The sequence below is a fragment of the Symsagittifera roscoffensis genome, chromosome 8, assembly GCF_963678635.1.
Source record: "Symsagittifera roscoffensis chromosome 8, txSymRosc1.1, whole genome shotgun sequence".
In the NCBI taxonomy this organism is placed as follows: Eukaryota; Metazoa; Xenacoelomorpha; order Acoela; family Convolutidae; genus Symsagittifera; species Symsagittifera roscoffensis.
Genome location: NC_087069.1, coordinates 32,705,754 through 32,729,349, shown reverse-complemented (window position 1 = coordinate 32,729,349; position 23,596 = coordinate 32,705,754). Strand labels below are relative to the sequence as shown.

Here is a 23,596-nt window from a genome sequence, read left to right as displayed (position 1 = left end):
CATAACAAGTTAAGAAAACTAACTTGAGACTCCCCCACTGACCATAGAGGATATACCCTCTTCGTCTTCTGGGTCGGAGCCACTTTTGATTGCAGAGTGAGGCAGCTGTTCAATTAGCAGATTGTGCGTATAAGAGACTGAACTCTTGCTTTTTAGATTCGTCTCTCCGTCTAGATTTTTAGTCGTAATTGTACATGTTCCTGTTTCCAGTTCACTATAAAATACTTAAAATTCATTATTCAATTCATCAATTCAATTCTAGTATTTTGTTCATTTCCCGCCTGGTAAAAAACCTCCGTAGCATTTCATCTCTACTTTCGCTGAAATTTAAATATTAAGAACTAAATTTATAACCATGGGCATGCCGAGGCCAGTTGCCGTTTAAATTTCATCCACAGTGTCTCTTATGGGACGTGGAATGAAATTATACAACCATGAGAAGAACAGCGGCTAAAACTGAGCTGGCAACAAATGGACGCTAAAAGAACTTGATCGTCCTTGAAAACTCTTTCAAGTAACCACACTAGACCAGGACATATCAGTTCAATTCTTTTTAAAATTAAAATTGAGACAAATATTCCCTACGAAACAAACAAATGCCATCTTTCAGACGAAAGTTTATTATGCTCGTGCGTTGAAAAAGTCTAAAGATGTCAGTCATAACTAAGAAACTGATAGTATCTAAGCTTCCTCAAACAAAGTTGATAACTTAGCAGATGTGAAATGTTGAGTAACCTTGTGGCAAGAATGAGCAGATCGGCCGGTATATCAGGGGTGAGTTTGGAGCCAGACAGATTGGCCTCTGCTTTGTTCTCAGTCCTGATCTGAACTATGTCTCCTACTTTCAACTTGTCCCAATTGGTCACTTTCCACCCATACTTGTACACTTCTCCACCTAATTACAAAATTAATTCTCTAAATAGTCTACAAATACAATTATATTTAAACACAAATAAAAGCTAATAATGCTAAATATAATACACAGAGGCGAAGCTGAGCTTCGAACTACTTGCAATACAAATATGAATGTTATGAAAATCAAACAAAAAAACTAAAAAAAAATGTTTTTGTCAAAAAAAATTGCTACAAAAGCCCAAAATATCCAGAACAAATTATGCTGAACAGCAGACAGACAATAATCTAAATTAGACAAAAATTTTCTATTTACAGAAAAATAAGTATCAAATGGGATCGAACTCCCGGGGTTTATCGTCTCAAGCAAGGGGGTTACAGCAACTTGGAATAAAGCTAAACTATCGAGCTAGGGGACCTACGCCGACAAAAATAAACAGACGGATGATAATTCGAAAAAGCACAAACTCTAGTTTGCAAAAAAAAATCCCAGCCGGATTCGAACCGCAAATCTTTGCCATTTCAAGCAGATCTTTATACTTCTACGCCGGATGGTTGATTGGATTTGAATTTCTAATTACCAAGCGGTAAAAAGCCGAAAAAACTTAAGCAGAAACCCTTCATGCCGAAAAGAAATTCAGAAAAAAGGTAACTTCAAAAATATGTCAAGTCCCTTTTCTCGTCAGAGCACGCAACGACTTAATAAGAGGCCAATAAGTCGATATTGGTTAGACTGAAATTTAATAAGCCGATAAAGTTAAAACGAAAAAAGTTAATTTTAACAAATCGAGCTGGTTAAATTACAACTAAAGTGACAAGCAAATTTCGATTTGGCCGAAATTTTAAAATGCTAAAAAACAACTGCAGTTGAAAATTGTTTACAGCTAAAATAAACGATTCTTAGATGTGGCAACTAAGCCGACAACATTAGCAGACAAATAATAGGCCGAAATTTTTTTGAACCGGAACAATTATCATTTGAAACAAAAACTTGTCCTGGTCAAATTCGATCTCAGGACCTTTGCCGTCCCAGCAAGCTAAGCGTTACTTTCACAGGTTGGCAGCAAAACTAGGAATAATCAACAGTTTAATTAGAGAGCGATAAAAGAGTAGTAAATCAACTTCTATTTATTTGGAAAGTTAACCGCCTGTTGAGATCTAATCTCGTGATTTAACATCGCGTGATGTCGCGTGACGTTGTGCGATATCCAATCATGTTCTTATTTTGAACCAAAAAGTGGGAAATGACATCTCTATATAGTGAGAGGTCATTTCTCCGAAAGTTAACACTCCTCCTTTCAAATTAAGTACTAAATCATAGCCTACACTAGTCTGGACGTTCAGTTTTACCATGTCCCATACGATAATTGTAGAGAGCAATATCACTTTTTTTCTGTCCTAAGTCAAATATCCTGATCAATTTGCCTGCTCTGCTTTCAAACTTTATACTCTCTCTTATCTTTGAACCTAACTTCATTTCAAGTCCATACTCTGAAACTTCTCAACCTCGCATAAGTTTCTCCACTCCTCCTTACCTCGTTCATCTAATGACATTTTAGTTTTTGGATGGGCTCTAGGTTCATTTTTCAGCTCAACCTCTTCCCTTATATCATCGTCGTTTAGCAACTTCTCATTTTGCTCACTAAAATTCTCAGTCTTCTCGCCTGTCTCTCAGCAAAAATAAGTCTTATTGACTCTGAACTATGAAAAACTTTTTTCCACTTTTTCAACAATTAATTTTTTGTGATTTCCAAATCCTATTATTTTCCAAATGAAAAGATTTTCTCGCTCATTAAGTGGATAAATAGCCCAATTTCCTTGCTCAATACATAACTTTATCCAAAAACTACTTAAGCTCCTCCTCTAGTAAGTTTAGAGACGGACAGTAAATTGTTTGAGTTTTCTGGTACATAGAAACAATCACTCATTGAAACTTTTTTCGAATTTCCTTGACCATTTTCCACAAAAATTCAACTCTTCCTTTAGACCTTAGACTCCGTTTTGTTAGCGTTTTCAACAGGTTCGCTAAAACTCTGGTCAAGCTCAACAAATAAATTCTTGTCCTTTATCATACTGCAAGTTGCGCCTGAATCAATAACTAGGTCACCGTCGACTCTCTCGGCTGAGTTGTAAAAGCTAAAATAATTCATGTTTAAGCAAACTGCTGGTCTTCTCTCACGCTTTTTCTCTCAAAGTCATTTTTACAATCCTTAGTTATGTGTCTTAATTCTAAGCACCTGAAACATTTTACAGGAGGTCTATCACTAGATGACTGGTTAACCTTATTCACTAACTTAGATCTACAAGGAGCTGCTATGTGTCCTGTCTTATTGCACCTAAAACATGTTTTTGTTCTAAATAAACGAATGTTCAGTTTCTTCCTTCTCATTCCTATGATCACTTTCAAAATTTATTCAGTCTTTCTTAATTTCGTTCAAGCTCTTGTCATCTTTGCTAAACTTAACCAAAGTACAAAACGTATTGAACTCTCTTGGTAGGCCTTTAAGAATGATTGACACAAACAACTTTTCACTCAAACCCTCGTCTACTTCATCGAAATTATACTGCAACTCTTCAGCTCTAGTGGTATAACCGACTACACTCTCATTAGCTTTCATTCTTATCGAAATTAAATCTGAAATCAATTGCTGCAGTCTCGGTATCTCGGCGCTTTTGAACCTTTTGCACAAAATTTCCCAAGCCTTACTTCCCTGGCCTTTATAGGGTTTTAAAAAAAAACCAAAGATGCGATTTTTTTACCTAAAATTTCTCTCCTTTTTCTCAAAAATGCCTCTCTTTGTTCTACAATAGCATTGTTCCTAGCACTGGATTCAAAATCTTTCTCATCTACTTCTCTATTGATAACTTTATTCAGTTTAAGATCAAAAATTCGAACCTCAAATTGCTCTACAACGTACAAAAAATCTTCTTCTTTTCCTGAAAACACTATTCTCTCTGAGTTAGACATTTTTCACCCAAACCGTATTACTCCGAACAAATACCTTCCACGTACTTTTCAATGACAAAAATTCAGTCTATATTAAATCAGCAAACAAATCGCAGCGCATAATATAGGTAATCATGTATCTCATTACCTAAATCTGATCCAAAACCTAAGGGTAAGCGTACTGAATAACACATCAGCGATTTACCAAAGCTAAGGTTACTTTACAGACTTCGTACATAGCAATACATATTAGCAAAATAGACACTTTGAAGTGTTTTTTTTTGTGGAATTTCTTTTTTAAATCAGCTTCGAGTTCAGATCTCGCAGCGACGGACTACGATCCCCCAAGCAACAACAATTATCTACAAATTTATATAAAACACCACATCAATTGAGTTTCCCAAATGGAACAGTTTGTCAGTTTCTATCTATCACTGTTTCTCTCTCTCTCTCTCTCTTTTTTTCTCTCTCGCTGTGTGTGTATCTATTTCTCTTGCTCTCGTGTGCTTCTTTCAGCTTTCCTTGTGACTCCAGACTTCATTTCTGACACGTATTTTAGCAGCTGGGCCAATAACCTTTCACAGGTTGGCAGCAAAACTAGGTATAATCAACAGTTTAATTTGAGAGCGATAAAAGAGGAGTGAATCAACTTCTAAATATATGAAAAGTTAACCGCTTGTTGAGATCTCGTGATATCCAACGCGCGATATGGCGTGACATCGTGCGATATCCAATCAGGTTCTAATTTTGAACCAAAAAGTGGGAAATGACTTCTCTATAAAGTGAGAGGTCATTTCTCCGAAACTTAACAGGTACCACCAAGCTAAGCGTGCAAGAGACACTACAAATTTTGAATTCATTATGGGCTAAGGTACCACCAGTTCGAAGATTCCTGTGGAAAAGTTGTTTATGGTGAAAAAACCTAGTACCTAATTGCAATACCCTTGCTATCGCAAGGGTAAAAACACTTGACCCGCGGGTTGACATCCATAAACCAAAGATCTTCGCCATAAAACTCCATAATAATGCGATGCGAAAATGCTAGTCATACAACTTTTAAAAAACGCCTGAATGCACTGTTGGCTATTTTTTTGTTAATTCAAGTGCAGGAGGCGCTTCAAAGGTTGAATTCAATATGAACCAAGATATTCTCTTAAACAAGTTGTTGACCCGAAAAACAATATATATTACGATTTTACAACGCTTAAAAATGTCAAAAATTTCATATAATTGTCTCGAATCTTCTTCATTTCTTCCAAAAACAATTGTTGGGGTTATGTAGGCATTCAGAACCTTTTACCAAGAGGCAACTAAGCCGACAATCGTAGGGTAAACGCTCATTGAGCCGAAAACAAAATAGTTTTACGATATCGTTGAGCCACAGTTCTGAAATTCGAAACATTGTTGGCATGGCAAGAAAATCCCCGATGTGGCTAATAAGCCGGCATTGTTTATAAAATGGAATATTTTCAGTTGGTAAAAAAAGGTCCAGGCCGGATTCAACTAACGACCATCGCCGTCTCAGGCTTAGACGTTAGTCCTACCATCGTACTGAAATGACTTTGATTTCGATTAATAAGCAGCTAACCTGAAAAATGTCAGGTCAGCGCAAAAATTAGAGTTGGTGAATTTGTGTCAATGAAATTAAGGCTTCAGAAAAAATATTGACTGTTTTGGAAACAAATTCATCTTTCAAAATTCAAAGAAAAAAAATCACTCGCGAAACGACAAAAAACAATGCCTGATATGATAGTGAAATAAAAAAGAGAAATTTTATGAAAAATTAAGTTGATAAAAATACTTGAAAGTCAAAAAAATTACACCTACGAAAGTTTCATGATTGGACAATCACCGAGCGGGAGCTAAGGCTATGAAATTTTGGGCGACCCGTTGATCCGAAAACAAAACTGTTGTCAAAAAAAATTGAGCTAGTTTCAAAAGTTTTTACGGCCCAACCATATTGAAACACATAAAAGCATAACAATACAGTTTGTCCTCGAAGCTACGCTGATTTAACGGTTTGCCCTGTCTAAACTGATTTAACAAACTGAAACCATTAAAAAAACGGAAATTTTTATTAAATTACAGAACTTTCAATTATAGTTAAAATTATTTAAATCAATAAAAACACATGCTTTTGAAATTAAGCCCATAAAAGACGTACCAGATGAAATAAATAGCATTTTAAAAATGGAAAATGAGCTGACGGAAACTAGGGCAGAAATTAATCATGCGAAAAAAATTGAAACAGTAATTCGAAAAGACCTTCACCTAATTACCACCTCGCCTAAATGATGGTAGTTATATTTAAATTTTCAAGAAATTGAGCATGTCAGTAGTCGTGAAATTTACCATTCCAACTAAAATTTACCATTCTGTAAACAAAGCTATTTACGGGAAAAGTCGAATACCTGACTGCAATACCCTAGCTTATCGCAAGGAAAATGAACACTTTTTGATAATATTAACCCAATTTGAGAAAACTGGATAAAAAAGTAAATTTTCCGCTGGGAAAGCTAAGTTAAAATCGACTTTCGAAACTAGGAGTCGTTTACGTTTTCGTGACTTTTACACTTTTGCTGTTGAAAAGTGGAGTTTTCGTCCTTTTAACAAAGGAAATGAACTGGATGTAAAAAGAAATCAAAGTCAAACCGCGAATGATCAAATTTGAGTCTAAGCAAAATTTTAGAGACAGGCGAAGCTGTGCTTCGCAAACACTAGCGAGAACACGAGAAAACAGCAGCTTTATAAATTGAAATAAGAAAAGATCGAAAAAAGCCTCGAATTTGTAAGACTTTGCTACGTATGGGCTTCAAATCTGCAACCTTGAGTCTCACGATCTGCCTTCTCGGCCACAAACGCTAAACAACCAGAAAACACTAGTCACAAATGAAGCAGCTACATAGCTGTGCTTCGCAAACACTAGCGAGAACACGAGAAAACAGCAGCTTTATAAATTGAAATAAGAAAAGATCGAAAAAAGCCTCGAATTTGTAAGACTTTGCTACGTATGGGCTTCAAATCTGCAACCTTGAGTCTCACGATCTGCCTTCTCGGCCACAAACGCTAAACAACCAGAAAACACTAGTCACAAATGAAGCAGCTACATATGCTAAAAAATTGCCAACGCTGTGCAGCAAAAGTGGCACCAAATACAAATAGACTCAATTTTGCAAGTATTAGTTTGGAATATAACAAACTGAAGGCATCCTCACTAAATATGCATGTAATAAATTGGAAAGCATAGAACCACATTATGTAATAAGTATGCATTTCAAGAAATGATTCAAGCAGTTGCATCATTCTCAATAGAGCAAATAGACTTCTCATTAATTGCCAAACTGTTGGCAATAAGTGTGACCTCGGGCAACTTCATCGGCCAAAAACGGTGTTTTTTAGGATAATTACATTTTTAATACGGTAATTGCAGCTAAATAAGAACCAAAATTAGTGTTTCGAGCAATTTTACGTTCGCTTAGATTCGTTGAACGGAAAAGATATTGCCGAACAAGTTAGAACTAACTACAATTTCACTAACCTTTATCTTCTTTGGTCAGAACTTGCACTTTTCGGTCATTCACATCTCGGTCTTGCTTCATACGACTCAGATCCTCAAAGATCTCCTTCAGAGCAGTCAGAAACAAAATGATAGACAGAGGCGCTAGTGTTGTGAACTGACCAGTGGGCGAAACTCCTGGAATGATTTGTAACAGAGACACCAGGAGGAAAAAACAATTGGCTGCTTTTCTAAACTGCTCTAGGAAATATTTTGGAATAAATGAATAGAAAGTGTATTTTGTAGTTCGAATTCGATTTGTGCAGAAATTTGTAGACTGTTCTTGAACTCGTGGGTTGTTTTCTTCGCCTATGTAGAACTCTCGATTGTTCCGAACGCCAGATTTGGAGCCCGATTGACCCATTTCTTCGTCTGCTGAAGAGCCGCGCCTTTTTCGAACTAAAACGGACAAAAATTAAGATAAAGAACAACTACGACGTCTTCTATAACTCAACATAGTTAAAAAACTGGAATTATCTACATAAACAGAGCTTATGTTAAAAACTTGCTTGTCTTCCGATTTCGTTTTAAAAACAATGTAATCTATGGAGAAAAAATTGACAGTCAAAAACAGACAACAACCGGGTTGATTGCTATAGCGTTAAAAACAGATCGAATTTACACTGGTACAATTTGCTTACGTGAGTGCAGATGTAACTATTCTGAAAACGATCACAGATTAGGTTTTGTTTCCAATAACTTCAGGATTTAGATCAAACACTTGGCTGTTTTCTCTGCCAAATTAACAGTAAATATTTACAATCTGTTTTGTGATGTGAACAGACATAAACATAGACTTATATTGATCTATTGGATCGAAGAGAAGATAACAGACAACGTTGATTTCTCAAAACAGTAGCAATGGTTTTCTGTAAACTGTAATTGAGTCATTAAGTCTTCAGTTTGCTAAGATGAAGTTGAAGCTCATTACAAGTACTATTCTGCTTTCATTATAAATCCAAACGATATTTTCACTAGTTTATTCATGATTTACTGAACCAAATGCATTCGAAAAAATTTCTGATCACGCATTGCATTGTAAAATTTCGATTACTTCTTTTTTATCGGGGCTATTTCTAAGTCTGAGGCATAATCTTTTACTATCAAGCCCTGTAGAAGCTTAGCATTAACTGCATTCTTCAACAAACGCTTTTAACAGCTTGCAACATCAAATACCTTTCAAACCCGAGCAGAAAGAAATCAATAGTTGTAATGCTCTGCGAGATACCCATCAGCGCTCAAAAGCCAGAATTCATAAATCAGTCGAGCCAAACATAGAAAAATGATTAAAATTCATTCATAATAGAATATTAAATTGACATAAGAGACAAAAATCAGTTTAAAATCAGCCTGTGACGAAATATTAAACCGACCACTGATTCAAGGCTCTTAAAATGTGAGCTAAATGAATGCTCGATCAGTTCTATTGCAGGCTACCTCACACTATCTTATACGGATCCGTTTAACTATGTCTTCTCCTTAACTTGCAAACGAGACGAATAGTTGAAGAGATACGAAATGTACATACTCTTAACTATTGGTTCAATTCTTTATAGGGGTGGTTATTTTTTACCACTACCAAGGGGATATGAAGTAGTTGAAATTGATCTTGTTATACTCTACGCTTCAACATCAGCCTTACGCTAGTTTATCATCTCTACGACCTATTCGATCAAACCATGAACATAGCATTGCAAGCGAGTGGAAACACATGCGATGAAAGCCACTCTACAAAAATTCCATACATTTGTCTCGAATTATATTCAACTTAGTCAACATAGCAATTACTGGATAGACGCACAATTACTGGATAGACGCACAATTACTGGATAGACGCACAGCACAGTACTCCGAAAACAAAATTGCCGAAAATTTTTTCAAGCAGTAATGATTTGAAATCCGAAATTTGACGCCCTGACCCGTCTGAAACAAAATGAAAAAATGATACAAAATGAAAAAACAAGGCCAAAATAAAATAAGCCGAAACAATTGAAGCAAAATAACAAATGAAAATAATGAATATAAACAAATCCGACTTGGTGAGTTAGCAAATTACAGAACGAAATTATATAAAAATTGCATAAATCAGAAAAGAAGTCCAAGGAAGCAGACACACTAACGTACGAAAATTCAAATTTTGGAAAAACAAGGTCCGACAGGAACTCAAACTCCCAGGTCGTAGGATGCGAAGAAACGCGATTTACCACCGGACTAAGAGGCCTGGAAGATGTTACTATACTTATCTTATTATTTAAGCAAAACAATCTAGGTAGCGATTCAAAAACACTTGCTCTAGCAAAGAAAAAACTTCCAAAAACTTGATTTTTCGTTTCTGTATTTTTCGCCGAACAGGGCGAAAATTAAACCATTAATTTCCAAAAATTAACATAGCCAATCCAAGATTGGAAAAGAGTAAATGAACGTAAGTAAACATAAAAAACAGACTTTGTTGGAAAAATAACTTTCGAATTTCAAAGAAAAAAATAGATGCCCTTTAAGCTCTTGAAATTCTAGAACGATTTATGATTGGCGCTTTTTTGATAAAATTAACCCAAATTGAGAAAACAAGATTAACGGGTAAAGTTTCCATTCCACTGAAAATCTAAAAATTAAATTCCACTTTCGAAACTAGAAATCGCTCTCGTTTTTTCGCGCCATATCCACGTTCGTATTTGGACAGTGCTATTTACGTCACTTTCAGCAGATGAATTTCAATTGAACTCAAAAACTGCATTTTAACATAAGTGCATCAATATGTATGAATGCACATCTGTAGTAATTAGAGCATTTTAAGATTTCTTCCTGAAAAAAAAATCTGCAGGACCTATATAAGAGTCTTCACTACGTTCATTACTCTTTAACACAATATAAAAAATAAGAACTTTAATTTTTTCAATTCTTTCAGCCTCAACAAAAAACAATAACACAATTAAGATTGCGTAACTTGGGATTCACAGCGTGAAAAAAGGTCTGAAAAACAAAAATAATCAGCAGTTTTTCTCGACTGAGACATGATTGATGTTGGAACGCGATCAAGACTTATAGGTCTTCAATATGGTATATTACATAGCTAACTAGCTGCCTAAACGAGCGTTCTTTGAGGTACCTGTGGTCAGAACAATAGAACGTTTTAGCATTTAGGTTTAAGTATATTCTTCCTCAAAAACCCAAATGTCAAAAAATCAAAATCATGAGCCTCGTAGTTTAAGGTTTTAAATATCAACTCAAAATTGACCCTCGGTTAGCAAAATCAGCTGTGAATTGAAAGTCGCGAACAAAACTTGACGAGACTTGACGAACACTCATCACGAAAGCTAAATAATAAGGAGCCTAATATTTGAAGGGGTTTTGAGAAATTAGACGATAAGCAAATTAGACGGAGGCTCTTAAAAGGAAATTAGAAGATTTTGCAAAACTGCAATTCTGAGAAAATAGACGAAAGTGAGAGATATTAAAATTGTTTGCAGACAAACTGCGTGAGAAAAATAAAATTGTTTGCAGACAACAGTTAAATTTCTTAGGCCAAAAATTTTACATGTCAATGATACATCATTAATTCAATTCAAAACTCTCCTGTAATATTCGGATTTGACATTTTATGTTCATTCAAACTGATTGTTTTGATAGGTATGTCAATTTATGTTCTTTTTGTATTTGTGAAACTTGACTCTTATGAAGAAATTTTGTTAGCCCTTACCTTTTCATAGCAGTGACGTCCTAAATGCCAAATCTGTAAAAAAAAATAGTCTAATTTCGCTTTTGTAGCATCCGTTTAATTTGCTTATCGTCTAATTTCCTAGGTCCCATTTGAAGTCTTAAATCACTATTAGCGATTTTGCAACAGATAGCTATGCAAAATGATACACACAAATTCGCAGAATGTTCCAAATTGTCTACCTGATTCATGAAACCAGACACAGAGGTGATGCGGAGCTCCGCACCACTTGCGATACAACAATGAAAAAAAACTTAGCAAGACAAATGAATAATGAACTAGCAAGGTAACAAAACTTTTAGCAGACACCAATTGAGCCGAAAAACTTAACAAAATCCATGAAAATAATAAACAACACTTCCAGCAACAATGAAACTTGCCGAAAATTCCGTGACTCGAACTCCAGGCCTTAGGGTGCAAAGGCCACCGCGTTACCTCTAGGCCAAAAGAGAAAGAATCTGGAAGTTGATAATGTCCAATTTTATTGAGCAATTTCAATTTCTTAGATTTGTAAGAAAAGCTAATTACGGGAAAAAAGTCTAAATCCCGATTACAAGACACTCGCTCTCGCCGCATTAATTCCGAAGCCAGCCATGCGCATAAAATTTACGCCGAAACTTTCAGAAAAAAATTCATCCGGCAAAAAAGGGACCAGGAACCGAAACCCTTCCCTTCGTCGTAGCAATCATGGATGTTACCTCTGTGCCAAATCTGCCGACTCAATCAATGAATTTATTAGAGATCTGAGCTCGGCCTAAATCTCAGAAAGTTCTGAGCTCGGCCTAGACAAAAAAATATTATGCAATCTGATACGTTTTGTCATTAAAATTGATGAAAGTTCAGTCGGCTCAAACAGCACATTCAAAAGATTTATCATAGAATCAGCACTGATTTATCGACAAAACAACAAAAAATGGACAAAAAATGACGGGGACTCAAACTACGAACGTCTGACAATGCTAAAGCTGCGCACAGGCTAACACAAAGAGATTAACAGAAAAAGATATCCCACAATAGTCAGAACATCGCCCCATATTGATAGTCTTGCTTCACAAAGCTTGCGGAGAATATATTAAGCTTCCTAACGAAGACAGTTGCTTAAGAATGTAAGAAAAGAGGTGAAATTCAGAAAATCATCAGACAGCGGCTGATACTTAGTCTCACTGTCCACACATAACCGAAGTAAATCACTGCCTCTTTGCTTTATTCTTAAAAATGGATGGCTTTAATGTCCCCAGAAAAACTGAAACCTCTAGGAATTATGAATAGTCACAATCCATATATAACCCATTAAAAAACGATGATCCAGAAGCGGTCGAGATGAAACAAGCAATAATTACCAAAAAAATCAAAAAAGAAAACATCTCTTTAAAAAAAATACAATCTTTCGCAACAAATCAGAATTCATAGAGGGTCTACTTTTGATACATGGCTGGGAAAAAACAAGCAATCGTACAAGACCCTGTGGACATTCGCTTGTTCTCTCACTGCATTTTCGTAAGTAACCTAGACGAAGTCCTCCATGTTGAGATGGACTTTGGGAAGGCCATTTTAGACGAGCCTTCGAAGATCCTTAACCCTTCAGAAAAAAAAACCCTCAAGACCAGGGGCGGATCTAGGATTTTCTCGAGGGGGGCGGGGGGGGGGGGGGGTTGCGGATTTTCAAAAATTTTCGAAGTTTTTGTCGACCTTTTTTTTTAGGTCGACCCGAATTGATTTTCCGAGCTCTCCCAAAGCACTAAAAAGACCCTGTTTTGGTAAAATTTTCTGCACCGCAGGCAAAATGTTGAAAAACAGGCCAAAAAAGGCGTTTTTATTCACTTTTTAAAAAATTTTGACAAAAAAAATTGCGTTTTTTTGGCGCGCGACCTCCTTTAAAGTAAGTATATATTGGCGCCTTTAGAAAATTTTTAGGGTCCGTCACCAAATATGGATATCTCAAAATAGTACAAAGGGGGGACCCTTTGGGTCGGCAGGGGGTCGAATCCCTGAGAGGACAAAAATATCTGATCGAATCCCTGAGAGGTCAAGACCATATCTGATATCACGACTACGTCAAAACTATGATGTACCAAAAACAAACTCTGGAAGTAGATCCAGCAAATTTGTTGCGCTAATTTTGTGTAAGAACTGAAAAGCATATTCAATTCAATTAACGCAATAATCGAGCAAAGTAGATTTTAACAAATCCCTGGCTGCTTTAAAAACTTAAAATATTTGTTATTGCATTTTCATAACGCTGGTATGGCCTCTGCAACCTGTGCAGTTACCCTTGCATAACAGATGAGTCCATTTCAATTGAAACTTTCTTTGGCCCCAATTGTTTCGAAACATTTTCAAGTTTTACGAAAAAAAACTACCAACTTCATTTCTGTTTAAAAAAAAAACTTGAACACTTAAAATATCCATAACAGCTAAAAAAAAATTTCGACTAGCAGGTAGCTATACCGAAAGACAAAGAACTAGCAAAGCAAATATTTCAAAACTATATGGCACAATACAGCTCATATAATTCCTGAAACATCAATAATTCGACCACGAGAGAATTGCAAGCCATTTTTCAAATCAAATTATTTAGAAAACCAAATTAAGTAAAAGACAGAAATCTTAATTTAACATTATCTCAATCTATCTCCATTTGGTGACAAATTAAGATAACATGCGAAGCAGAGCTTCGCATCATTTGCGATAGAAGGAATTGTTGACAAAAAAATCTTAAAGCGATTAAGCTTCCAAGCTTTAACCTTTTTCACAACCAACCTGAAGTTATTTTTTTGAATAATAACCAATTTTTGCTTTCCAAACGACAAAAAAACTGCACGCTGAAAAACTGCAGTATCTGCACGTTGAACGCCAAATAAAACTTCTGAGCTAAATAAAAATACATAAGTGAATCTTTCAAAGCCAGGTTAGAAATTTTTATGTTACAGAAGTAAATGAACAATAATTGCAACTGCAAAGAACAATGCTTACAGCGCAAGAGAAATCAGAGAAATTAAGCCGACATAATAAAACTTAGACCGAAGCAGATAAAACTTAGGCCGAAAAATAATTTCCAATTCTATACATAGTGAGAAAATAAGGTAGGGTTGCTACTCGACCTTCAAACCTAACGTTGCACAAGCAATGACGCTACTTGTAGGCTACAGGGAAAGGAGACTCGAAGTTGAGTCTCAGAAAAACAAAACAGGAGACCGAAGTCGGAAAATTATTATTTAAACAAATTGAGAAAATTACTTGAACAAACGTCAAAACAAACCTTAAAAAGTCATGTTCGCATCGAATGATGTTTATCAACGTCGTTTAAAAACATTCGGAAAATATTTACTGAGTGGCAAAAAAATTTTAAGCTAAAAAGTTTTAAACGCTTTTACGACCCATCCGTACTGAAACACAAAAACACTAATTTGAAAAGCCTGCGAACAGTTCTTGACAACATTATCAAACAAGGAAAATATTTTGGATATCAGTGAAGGCATCGAAATGCCAGCTCATAGAAAAACTCATTCCAAAAACTCACTGCAGGAAAAACTCATTCCAAATTTAAATGGTAAAGATAATATCAGCGATCAACTTAGAGAAATCGCTTCTTTGCCACTGAAAATGGGTGGTCTAAATATCAAGCTACCTTTTGACTATGAAAACTTTTAGAATGGTCAATTAAAACATAGTCAGACTAAGACACATACGAACCATTAACAGCTATATCTGAGCAAGAAAAAATCTATACAAAAATTAAAACACGTAAGACTGAAAGAACTGATGAAGACGCTCGACTAGACACTGTCTCTTTGCTTTATTCTTAAAAATGGATGGCTTTAATGTCCCCAGAAAAACTGAAACCTCTAGGAATTATGAATAGTCACAATCCATATATGACCCATTAAAAACGATGATCCAGAAGCGGTCGAGATGAAACAAGCAATGATTACCAAAAAAATCAAGAAAAACATCGCGCTATATAAAGAATACAAATTGTAGTAATTTGCTGATGAAAAAATACAGTTAACACAAAAAGGAGCATCATAAGAGTGAGCACTGCAATAATTGTAGATGCTCTCTTTAAAAAAAATACAATCTTTCGCAACAAATCAGAATTCATAGAGGGTCTACTTTTGATACATGGCTGGGAAAAAACAAGCAATCGTACAAGACCCTGTGGACATTCGCTTGTTCTCTCACTGCATTTTCGTAAGTAACCTAGACGAAGTCCTCCATGTTGAGATGGACTCTGGGAAGGCCATTTTAGATGAGCCTTCGAAGATCCTTACTCCTTCAGAAAAAAAACCCTCAAGACCAGGGGCGGATCTAGGATTTTCTCGAGGGGGGCGGGCGGATTTTCAAAAATTTTCGAAGTTTTTGTCGACTTTTTTTAAGGTCGACCCGAATTGATTTTCCGAGCTCTCCCAAAGCAATAAAGACCCTGTTTAGGTTAAATTTTCTGCACCGCAGGCAAAATTTTGAAAAACAGGCCAAAAAAGGCGTTTTTATGCACTTTTTAAAAAAATTTGACTAAAAAATTTGCGTTTTTTTGGCGCGCGCCCTCCTTTAAAGTAAGTATATATTGGCGCCCAAGGCGCCTTTAGAAAATTTTTAGGGTCCGTCACCGAATATGGATATCTCAAAATAGTACAAAGGGGGGACCCTTTGGGTCGGCAGGGAGTCGAATCCCTGAGAGGGGGGGGGGGCGTCAAGACCATATCTGATATCACGACTACGTCAAAACTATGATGTACCAAAAACAAACTCTGGAAGTTGATCCAGCAAATTTGTTGCGCTAATTTTGTGTAAGAACTGAAAAGCATATTCAATTCAATTAACGCAATAATCGAGCAAAGTAGATTTTAACAAATCCCTGGCTGCTTTAAAAACTTAAAATATTTGTTATTGCATTTTCATAACGCTGGTATGGCCTCTGCAACCTGTGCAGTTACCCTTGCATAACAGATGAGTCCATTTCAATTGAAACTTTCTTTGGCCCCAATTGTTTCGAAACATTTTCAAGTTTTACGAAAAAAAACTACCAACTTCATTTCTGTTTAAAAAAAAAACTTGAACACTTAAAATATCCATAACAGCTAAAAAAAAAGTTCGACTAGCAGGTAGCTATACCGAAAGACAAAGAACTAGCAAAGCAAATATTTCAAAACTATATGGCACAATACAGCTCATATAATTCCTGAAACATCAATAATTCGACCACGAGAGAATTGCAAGCCATTTTTCAAATCAAATTATTTTTAGAAAACCAAATTAAGTAAAAGGCAGAAATTTTAATTTAACATTATCTCAATATATCTCCATTTGGTGACAAATTAAGATAACATGCGAAGCAGAGCTTCGCATCATTTGCGATAGAAGGAATTGTTGACGAAAAAATCTTTGAGCGATTAAGCTTCCAAACTTCAACCTTTTACACAACCAACCTGAAGTTATTTTTTTGAATAGTAATGAATTTTTGCTTTCCAAACGACAAAAAAAACTGCACGCTGAAAAACTGCAGTATCAGCACGTTGAACGCCAAATAAAACTTCTGAGCTAAATAAAAATATTTAAGTGAATCTTTCATAGCCAGGTTAGAAATTTTTAACTTACAGAAGTAAATGAACAATAATTGCAACTGCAAAGAACAATGCTTACAGCGCAAGAGAAATCAGAAAAACTAAGCCGACATATTAAAACTTAGGCTGAAGCAGATAAAACTTGGGCCGAAAAATAAGTTCCAATTCTATACATAGTGAAAAAATAAGGTAGGGTTGCTACTCGACCTTCAAACCTAACGATGCACAAGCAATGACGCTACTTGTAGGCTACAGGGAAAGGAGACTCGAAGTTGAGTCTCAGAAATACAAAACAGGAGACCGAAGTCGGAAAATTATTATTTAAATAAATTGAGAAAATTACTTGAACAAACTTCAAAACAAACCTAAAAAAGTCATGTTCGCATCGAATGATGTTTATCAACGTCCTTTAAAAACATTCGGAAAAAATTTACTGAGTGGCAAAAAAAATTTTGAGCTAAAAAGTTTTAAACGCTTTTACGACCCATCCGTACTGTAACACAAAAACACACTGCCCGCTATACAGAACTCCTACTCTAATCCATCCAACTTCTTCGTAAATAAAAACTGAAACACAGAAAAAACACACTACCCGCTATACAGAACTCATAATCTAATCCATTCAAACTCTTCGTAGAAAAAAAAATTATCCTATCTAGAGAAGGAACCACACAAGGAGACCATTGGCAATGGCGATGTACCTTTAATTAAACTAGTCAACGATAACAGCTTACCTTTACGTTTACTAAAACTAGTCAACGATAACAGCTTAACTCAGAAATGGTATGTCGACAATGGCAACGCAGTCGGAAATTTGTAAAGCCTGCGAACAGCTCTTGACAACATTATCAAACAAGGAAAATATTTTGGATATCATTGAAGGCATCGAAATGCCAGCTCATAGTAAAAGATGAGAAATACCATGAGGCGATAAAAGTATTCAGAAACACCGAAATTGAAATGAAGAAAGGGGCCAGAGTACTTGGTTCTGTCATAGGATCCAAAATTGAATGTAAAACTTTCTTAGAACCCAGTTGGAAGGACATAACAAAATACTAAAAAAAATTGACAATATCGCCAAAAACATCACCACAAAACGTGTACTCCTGTTACACCACAGGGGTACAAGAAAAATTATCGTTTTTAGCTAGAACTACCCCCAATACCACAGAAAACATGCAGGCCTGCGAGAAGATACTGCAGGAAAAACTCATTCCAAATTTAAATGGTAAAGCTAATATCAGCGATCAACTTAGATAAATCGCTTCTTTGCCACTGAAAATGGGTGGTCTAAATATCAAGCTACCTTTTGAATATGAAAACTTTTAGAATGGTCAATTAAAACATAGTCAGACTTAGACACATACGACCCATTAACAGCTATATCTGAGCAAGAAAAAATCTATACAAAAATTAAAACACGTAAGACTGAAAGAACTGATGAAGACGCTCGACTAGATGTAAAAGCAAACGGATTATGGGGCTCAAGGTTTAGCCGAACCTTCCTTGATGTCAAAGTCTTCACACCGCACGCAAAACCTTCACGAAGACTACTGAAAGACTCCTTTAAGTACCACGAAATACTACTAAACTCAATATTCCAACAGAGAGTTCTACAAGTCGAACAGCGCAGCTTCTGCTTACTCATTTTTGGTTGCACTGGTGGTGCCGCACCAGCAGCTACTCGGACAAGGCAGCGCATAGCTGAAAAACTTAGTGAAAAAAGGCATTAAAGCTACTCAGAAACAATAAACTATATAAGAACTAAAGTAAGCTTCGCGCTGCTCAGGAGCGCTATCCTTTTTATACGGGGGTGCAAATCACTGCGTAGGACGCAATTCAAAGACAATTCAATTAGTGCCATTATAGAGGAGGGACGGTTGAAGTAAGGACAACGCATTAAAAGCTGACTTGACTTAATTCCTGCAATATTGTTTATTGATGCATTTATATAATGCTGGTATGAACCCTATCCAGCCTGTGCACGACCGTCCCTGACGGAAGGGCCCCTTTTATAATTTACCTTTTTAAAAAGCATAAGAATTTCAACCAACAGAAAATATGAGACAAAAGCCGCAGAAGTTTTTAATTGAAAAATTGATCTACCGAAACTATATTTGTCTTGAACAAAGTTTCTAAGAAAAACAAGCCAAGTACGACAATTGATGTTAATTGAGCATTAAAACGAAACCTTCACAGCCGATAATATCTGAGCAGAGACAAATGGTTTCGTTAAAAAAATTTAAAAGCTCAAAAAGTTCCCTTAAAACGTTTACATGACAATGACCTTATTTGCTCAACAAACGATTTCAAATGAACCCGCTTAAGCCTAATAAAGGAAAAAGAGAAAAATGGAAAACAAATTTGGAATAGAACGGGTATTTTAAATGCAAACATGCTAAAAATTTGACAGCTACTTAGGAAAAAAGCAGATTTGGAAATTTCCGCCAATTTGAGTCATTCTGCAATCCAAGTTATTTACAGTGAAAAAGTCTAGTGCCCGGTAGCAACAATCTTGCCTATCAGTATAGTAAAAATGACAAAAAAGTGCTGAACATGCTTCTGTTGGATAATTTATGATGGATTCAACGCCGATTAAAATACAACCAAAACTAAATGAATCAGGCTTAGTAAATTTTAATTCCAAAAATACACTTGATCTCGCGTGAACAAGAGACGGCCCTTCAAATGTTTTGGATGCAACTAGAATTAAGTTAGGCTAAAAATCAGACAGATCTCATTTACCTGGACCAAGTTCAATGTCGTAAGAGGCATCTAGCAGTTTGTACTCGCGCTGGAACTTGCGATATTTACGGGCAATGTTATAGCCAAATTCGGTAATTTTGTCGGCCATTATTTCTTGTGTACTTCTTTTCTTCAAACAACGTTTGCGACGATCAGGCAAAAGCGGCGTTGACACATCACTTTCAAAATCCTCCTCCGGTAAATCTACATCAATTTGATAATGGCATATGTTTCTTTCAGTAGTAATGCGTTTTTTTGCAGCCACAGTGACATAAATTTCAAGTCAACAATCTAAAATTGACAGCCAGACTTTCAGATAAAGAAAACACCGATGTCAAATAATGGTCGAAACTTCAATAATTGTAATGTTCACTTATTGTTTTGACGATTAAAATTGATTTCAGATTCAGTTCCTTTTAATTTCAACAAAATCTCTAAATTTAGTTTTGCTTCAAAACCAAAGCGTTGTTTTGACAATTGGCCAAAATGAATTTGCATAGATTTCCACAAAAGCGACCAATGAAAAAAGCGCGTGAAAGACAAAAATTCACAAATGAAAATTCAGTTTTTCCTTCCAATTTATTGGCAAAAACGCAATAAAACTAGAATATACAATTATTTCTTTCCTTAGAGACTAGAGAGGCCAGCTAAAGCTGTAAATAACTGTTTTGATAGATTTTGAATTTTTGTACTGATACATAAGGACAAGGGTAATTTCAAAAACTGGGCTTCACCCAAAACCTTAGTTAGTGGTCTTATCAAAGTAGTAGTAGTAGTAGTAGGGCTTTTGTGCTCGTAGCACAAGGGGTTTCCCCCTTTCAGTTTTTCGTTCTATAGTGAAGTTTTGCTTCTACAGTCATTCATTGTGCAATCGCAAGCAATTCTCCATGTGCACTTGTTCATTTGTTCGTAGTCCTTCTCAAATTTTCTCCAAAATAACCACAATATTCGCTTCTTCAGTCTGCTTGTTACTCTCACGTCAATTTTGATCACATTCGCTAGCCGACATGTTTGGTAAAAGAATTCGTCCTCCAAAAATTTCTTTTTCGGCCTCTCGAGCTGAAACATACAACCGCGCGAGGAACAGGAATACGATGGAACTTTCAACATGTCAACATCATAATTTTTCGATAAAATTTTTGACAGCAACAAAAGGTTGTTGATCTGTATATAAATTGGCAGTGGCAATAGTGAAATTTCGATTAACCGATCTTTGTACGAATCCATATGCGGAATTATCCATTTAACTATACGCCTTTGTACATTTTCAAGCTCCGTAATAATGTATTTACTTAATCCATAACATGGACTTGCGTACGTGAGTATTGGTACGATCATAGATTTATACAAATCCAGTTTAGCTTTTTGTCCAAGATTCGATACGCTTCTTTTTATCATGTGAAAAACACGAATTGCTTTGCAGCAAACCTTATTTATATGCAAATTCCATTTTAAGTCACAGGAAAGCATGAGCCCCAAATCAGATTGAGTTTCCTCTGTTTTAATCAATTCGTTTCCAAAAAGCAATCGTTTTTCGTTTTTGGACATTTTAATTAGGCAGCATTTATCCATATTGAAGGGCATGTTGTTTCTAACGGTCCAGTCATACAACGCATTTAAATCACTTTGAATATCTATTGTGCTTAAACCCACGCTGAGAAATTTGGCGTCATCGGCAAAAAGTAGGGGAAACAATTGATCGCACATTTTCGGGAGGTCGTTAACAAAAACCAGAAAAAGTATGGGGCCCAAAATACTCCCTTGCGGGACACCGCTAGTAACTTGTTTTGGTGACGAGTTTACTCCATTTATACGCACGACTTGTACTCGATTTGTCAAGTATGATTCGATTAGTTTCAGTAGCTTGTTTCTGATGCCCGTTTCAAAAAGTTTTTTCAAAAGCATACCATGATCCACTCTGTCAAAAGCTTTACTGTAGTCAGTAAAGATTATGTCAACATCATGTTGACTTTCAATGCCCTGGTACACTTTTTGCAAAAAGATTATCAATTGGAGAATCGTTGATCGTCTTTTCCTAAAGCCGAACTGAGCTGCGTGAAAAAAAGAATGGTAATGATCGTAAAGTCGTCTAAAAATAATCCTTTCTAAAATTTTCGAAGCTATTGATAACAGAGATACCGGTCTGTAATTTGTAACTTGGCATTTATCGCCTTTTTTAAATAATGGACTTATAATTGCTTGTTTCCAATCGTTTGGAAAAATGGCTGTTTGGAAAATTTTTCTGAATAACTGTGAAAGAGAATGAGAAAGAGTAATGCACAATTTTTTATACACTATTGGTGGAATTTCATCGGGTCCTTTACTCTTGTTTATGTCCAAGTTCATGCAAATTTCAATTACTTCCTTTTCGAAAAAATTTACAGTGGTAATCGATTTTACGCATTCTTTTCCATTACACCCTTCAATAAATTTTGTCGATTTTGTATACACGGAAGAGAAGAAGATAGAAAATAGTTCTGATTTACCCTTGTCTGTCTCCTCCGAGACAGACTCGTAAAACATTTTCCGCGGGAGATTTGACTTCCTAAATGCTTTGAAATACTTGAACAATTTTGACGATGCTCGTTCTGCAGCCAGCTCTTGTTCGTATTCAACTTTGTCAGTTTCTGCACTGGTATCAACTAAATCAGCTAATGCTATGACCTTGTCATGAAATTCTGGAAAATTCTTCCGCGCAGTTTTAAGGCACTTAATGTAATGCGATGTTTTTTGCGTAATCCACGGTGGTAGCGACATTCTGTGCGCTGTTCTCCTTGGTACATTCTGAGATATTGCGGTATTGAGCCAGCTATACCATAATTCCAGAACTTTATTAGGATTCGACCAACAGAAAGGTTCGAATTTCGTTTTATTCAACGTTTCTCGTAGTTTTCCAAAATCGCCTTTACAGTAGCTATAAATCAAATCTTTGCAGCAATTTCGCTGCAACAAGGACGATATTTCAACGTTAAACTTAACTTTGATAGGGAAATGATTCGAGAGTTTGCTAAAATAGTTATCCCTTTGAATGTCTTCAATATTCACTATCTGTATGTTTTTTCCCACTAAAATCAAATCTAGAATACCAGTTGCAGCAGTTTGGAACGAGATTTTTTGTTGAACTGTTGAAGAAATGTTTTTTTTTAGTTCAATTTGGGAGAATCCTTTTCTAGAAAATTTTCAAAAAACGGGGTCGATTAGATTGGACCCTTCCGTCATACGACAGTACGTGCACAGGTTGGAAAGGGCCGCACCAACGCTATATAAATACATCGGCAAAAGTTATGAATACATCAAGTCGAATTTAATGCAACCAGAAAATTGTCAATTAAAATCTACCCACGTCGATTATAGCGCAGCTAGAATTGTCTATGTTGGATGTATTTTTAAAATTTTTGCAACCCCTGAGGCAGAGGATTACACTCCTTAGAAGTGCAAAACTTATTTTTGTTCTTATAAAGTTTATGATTCGTTTCGTTTTTCGCTTTGTTTCTCTGCTAATTTCTGAACGATTTTTGTAGAGCCTGGTGCTGCTCCTCGGGTACACACAAAAATTAGTGGAACAAAGCTGCTGTGTTCCATATCCAGAATTCTTTGTTGGTATTTTATTGTTTTGACATTCTCATGATATTTGTAGGCGGCAGATATTGTTTTAGGGCAGGATTTGGCAAGGGGTTGAAAAATTTACATCGAAAAAGGTTCGGTAGAATCGGCCTCCCCAGAGTCCATTTACCTTGATGTCAAAAAAATAATAAAAATTTTGACAATACAATGGTGAAAATTTAGTTAAATACTGTAACCTTCTAAGTCAACATTTAGGCAACAAAACGGTCAAAAAATGGTTTAAAAAAAATTGGGAGAGGTAAATTTGGAGTGAACAAACATTTTTTAAAGTTTCGATTAGGGCGTGCTTGACACGTAACAATTTTAAAAGAAATGTTTGATAAATAGTAAATTTCAAACGTTTTCGCAACTATGTGCATCGTCAGGATTTTTACAATAATCTAATCTAAATGATGATAAAACATCAATTTACAAATGTAACAGTCGCCTACTTCGGTCACATATGAGGCTTAAGAAAAATAGGCCCTATAACCATTGGCTCAAGAGTCAGGGACACTATCTCTTGTGTTTTTCTACCTCAAGAACAGTCGGAGCCAATTCGGTTCGCTTGCGACATGAGAATAGAACCCGTTACAGCTTGAAGGCCACTACCAAAA

General features: G+C 35.9%; 1 protein-coding gene across 1 annotated transcript in view; it reads right to left on the bottom strand.

The window, feature by feature from the left end:
• LOC134852979 (probable phospholipid-transporting ATPase IA) overlaps positions 1–19,668 on the bottom strand; it is a gene marked incomplete in the record, with an annotated part of 42,388 nt that extends 22,720 nt beyond the window's left edge. Inside the window, 4 exon segments of the mRNA XM_063868873.1 lie at positions 24–214; positions 736–895; positions 7,338–7,754; positions 19,377–19,668. Coding sequence (XP_063724943.1) covers positions 24–214; positions 736–895; positions 7,338–7,754; positions 19,377–19,485 — 877 coding nt within the window.
• Positions 19,669–23,596: the final 3,928 nt, after the last annotated feature.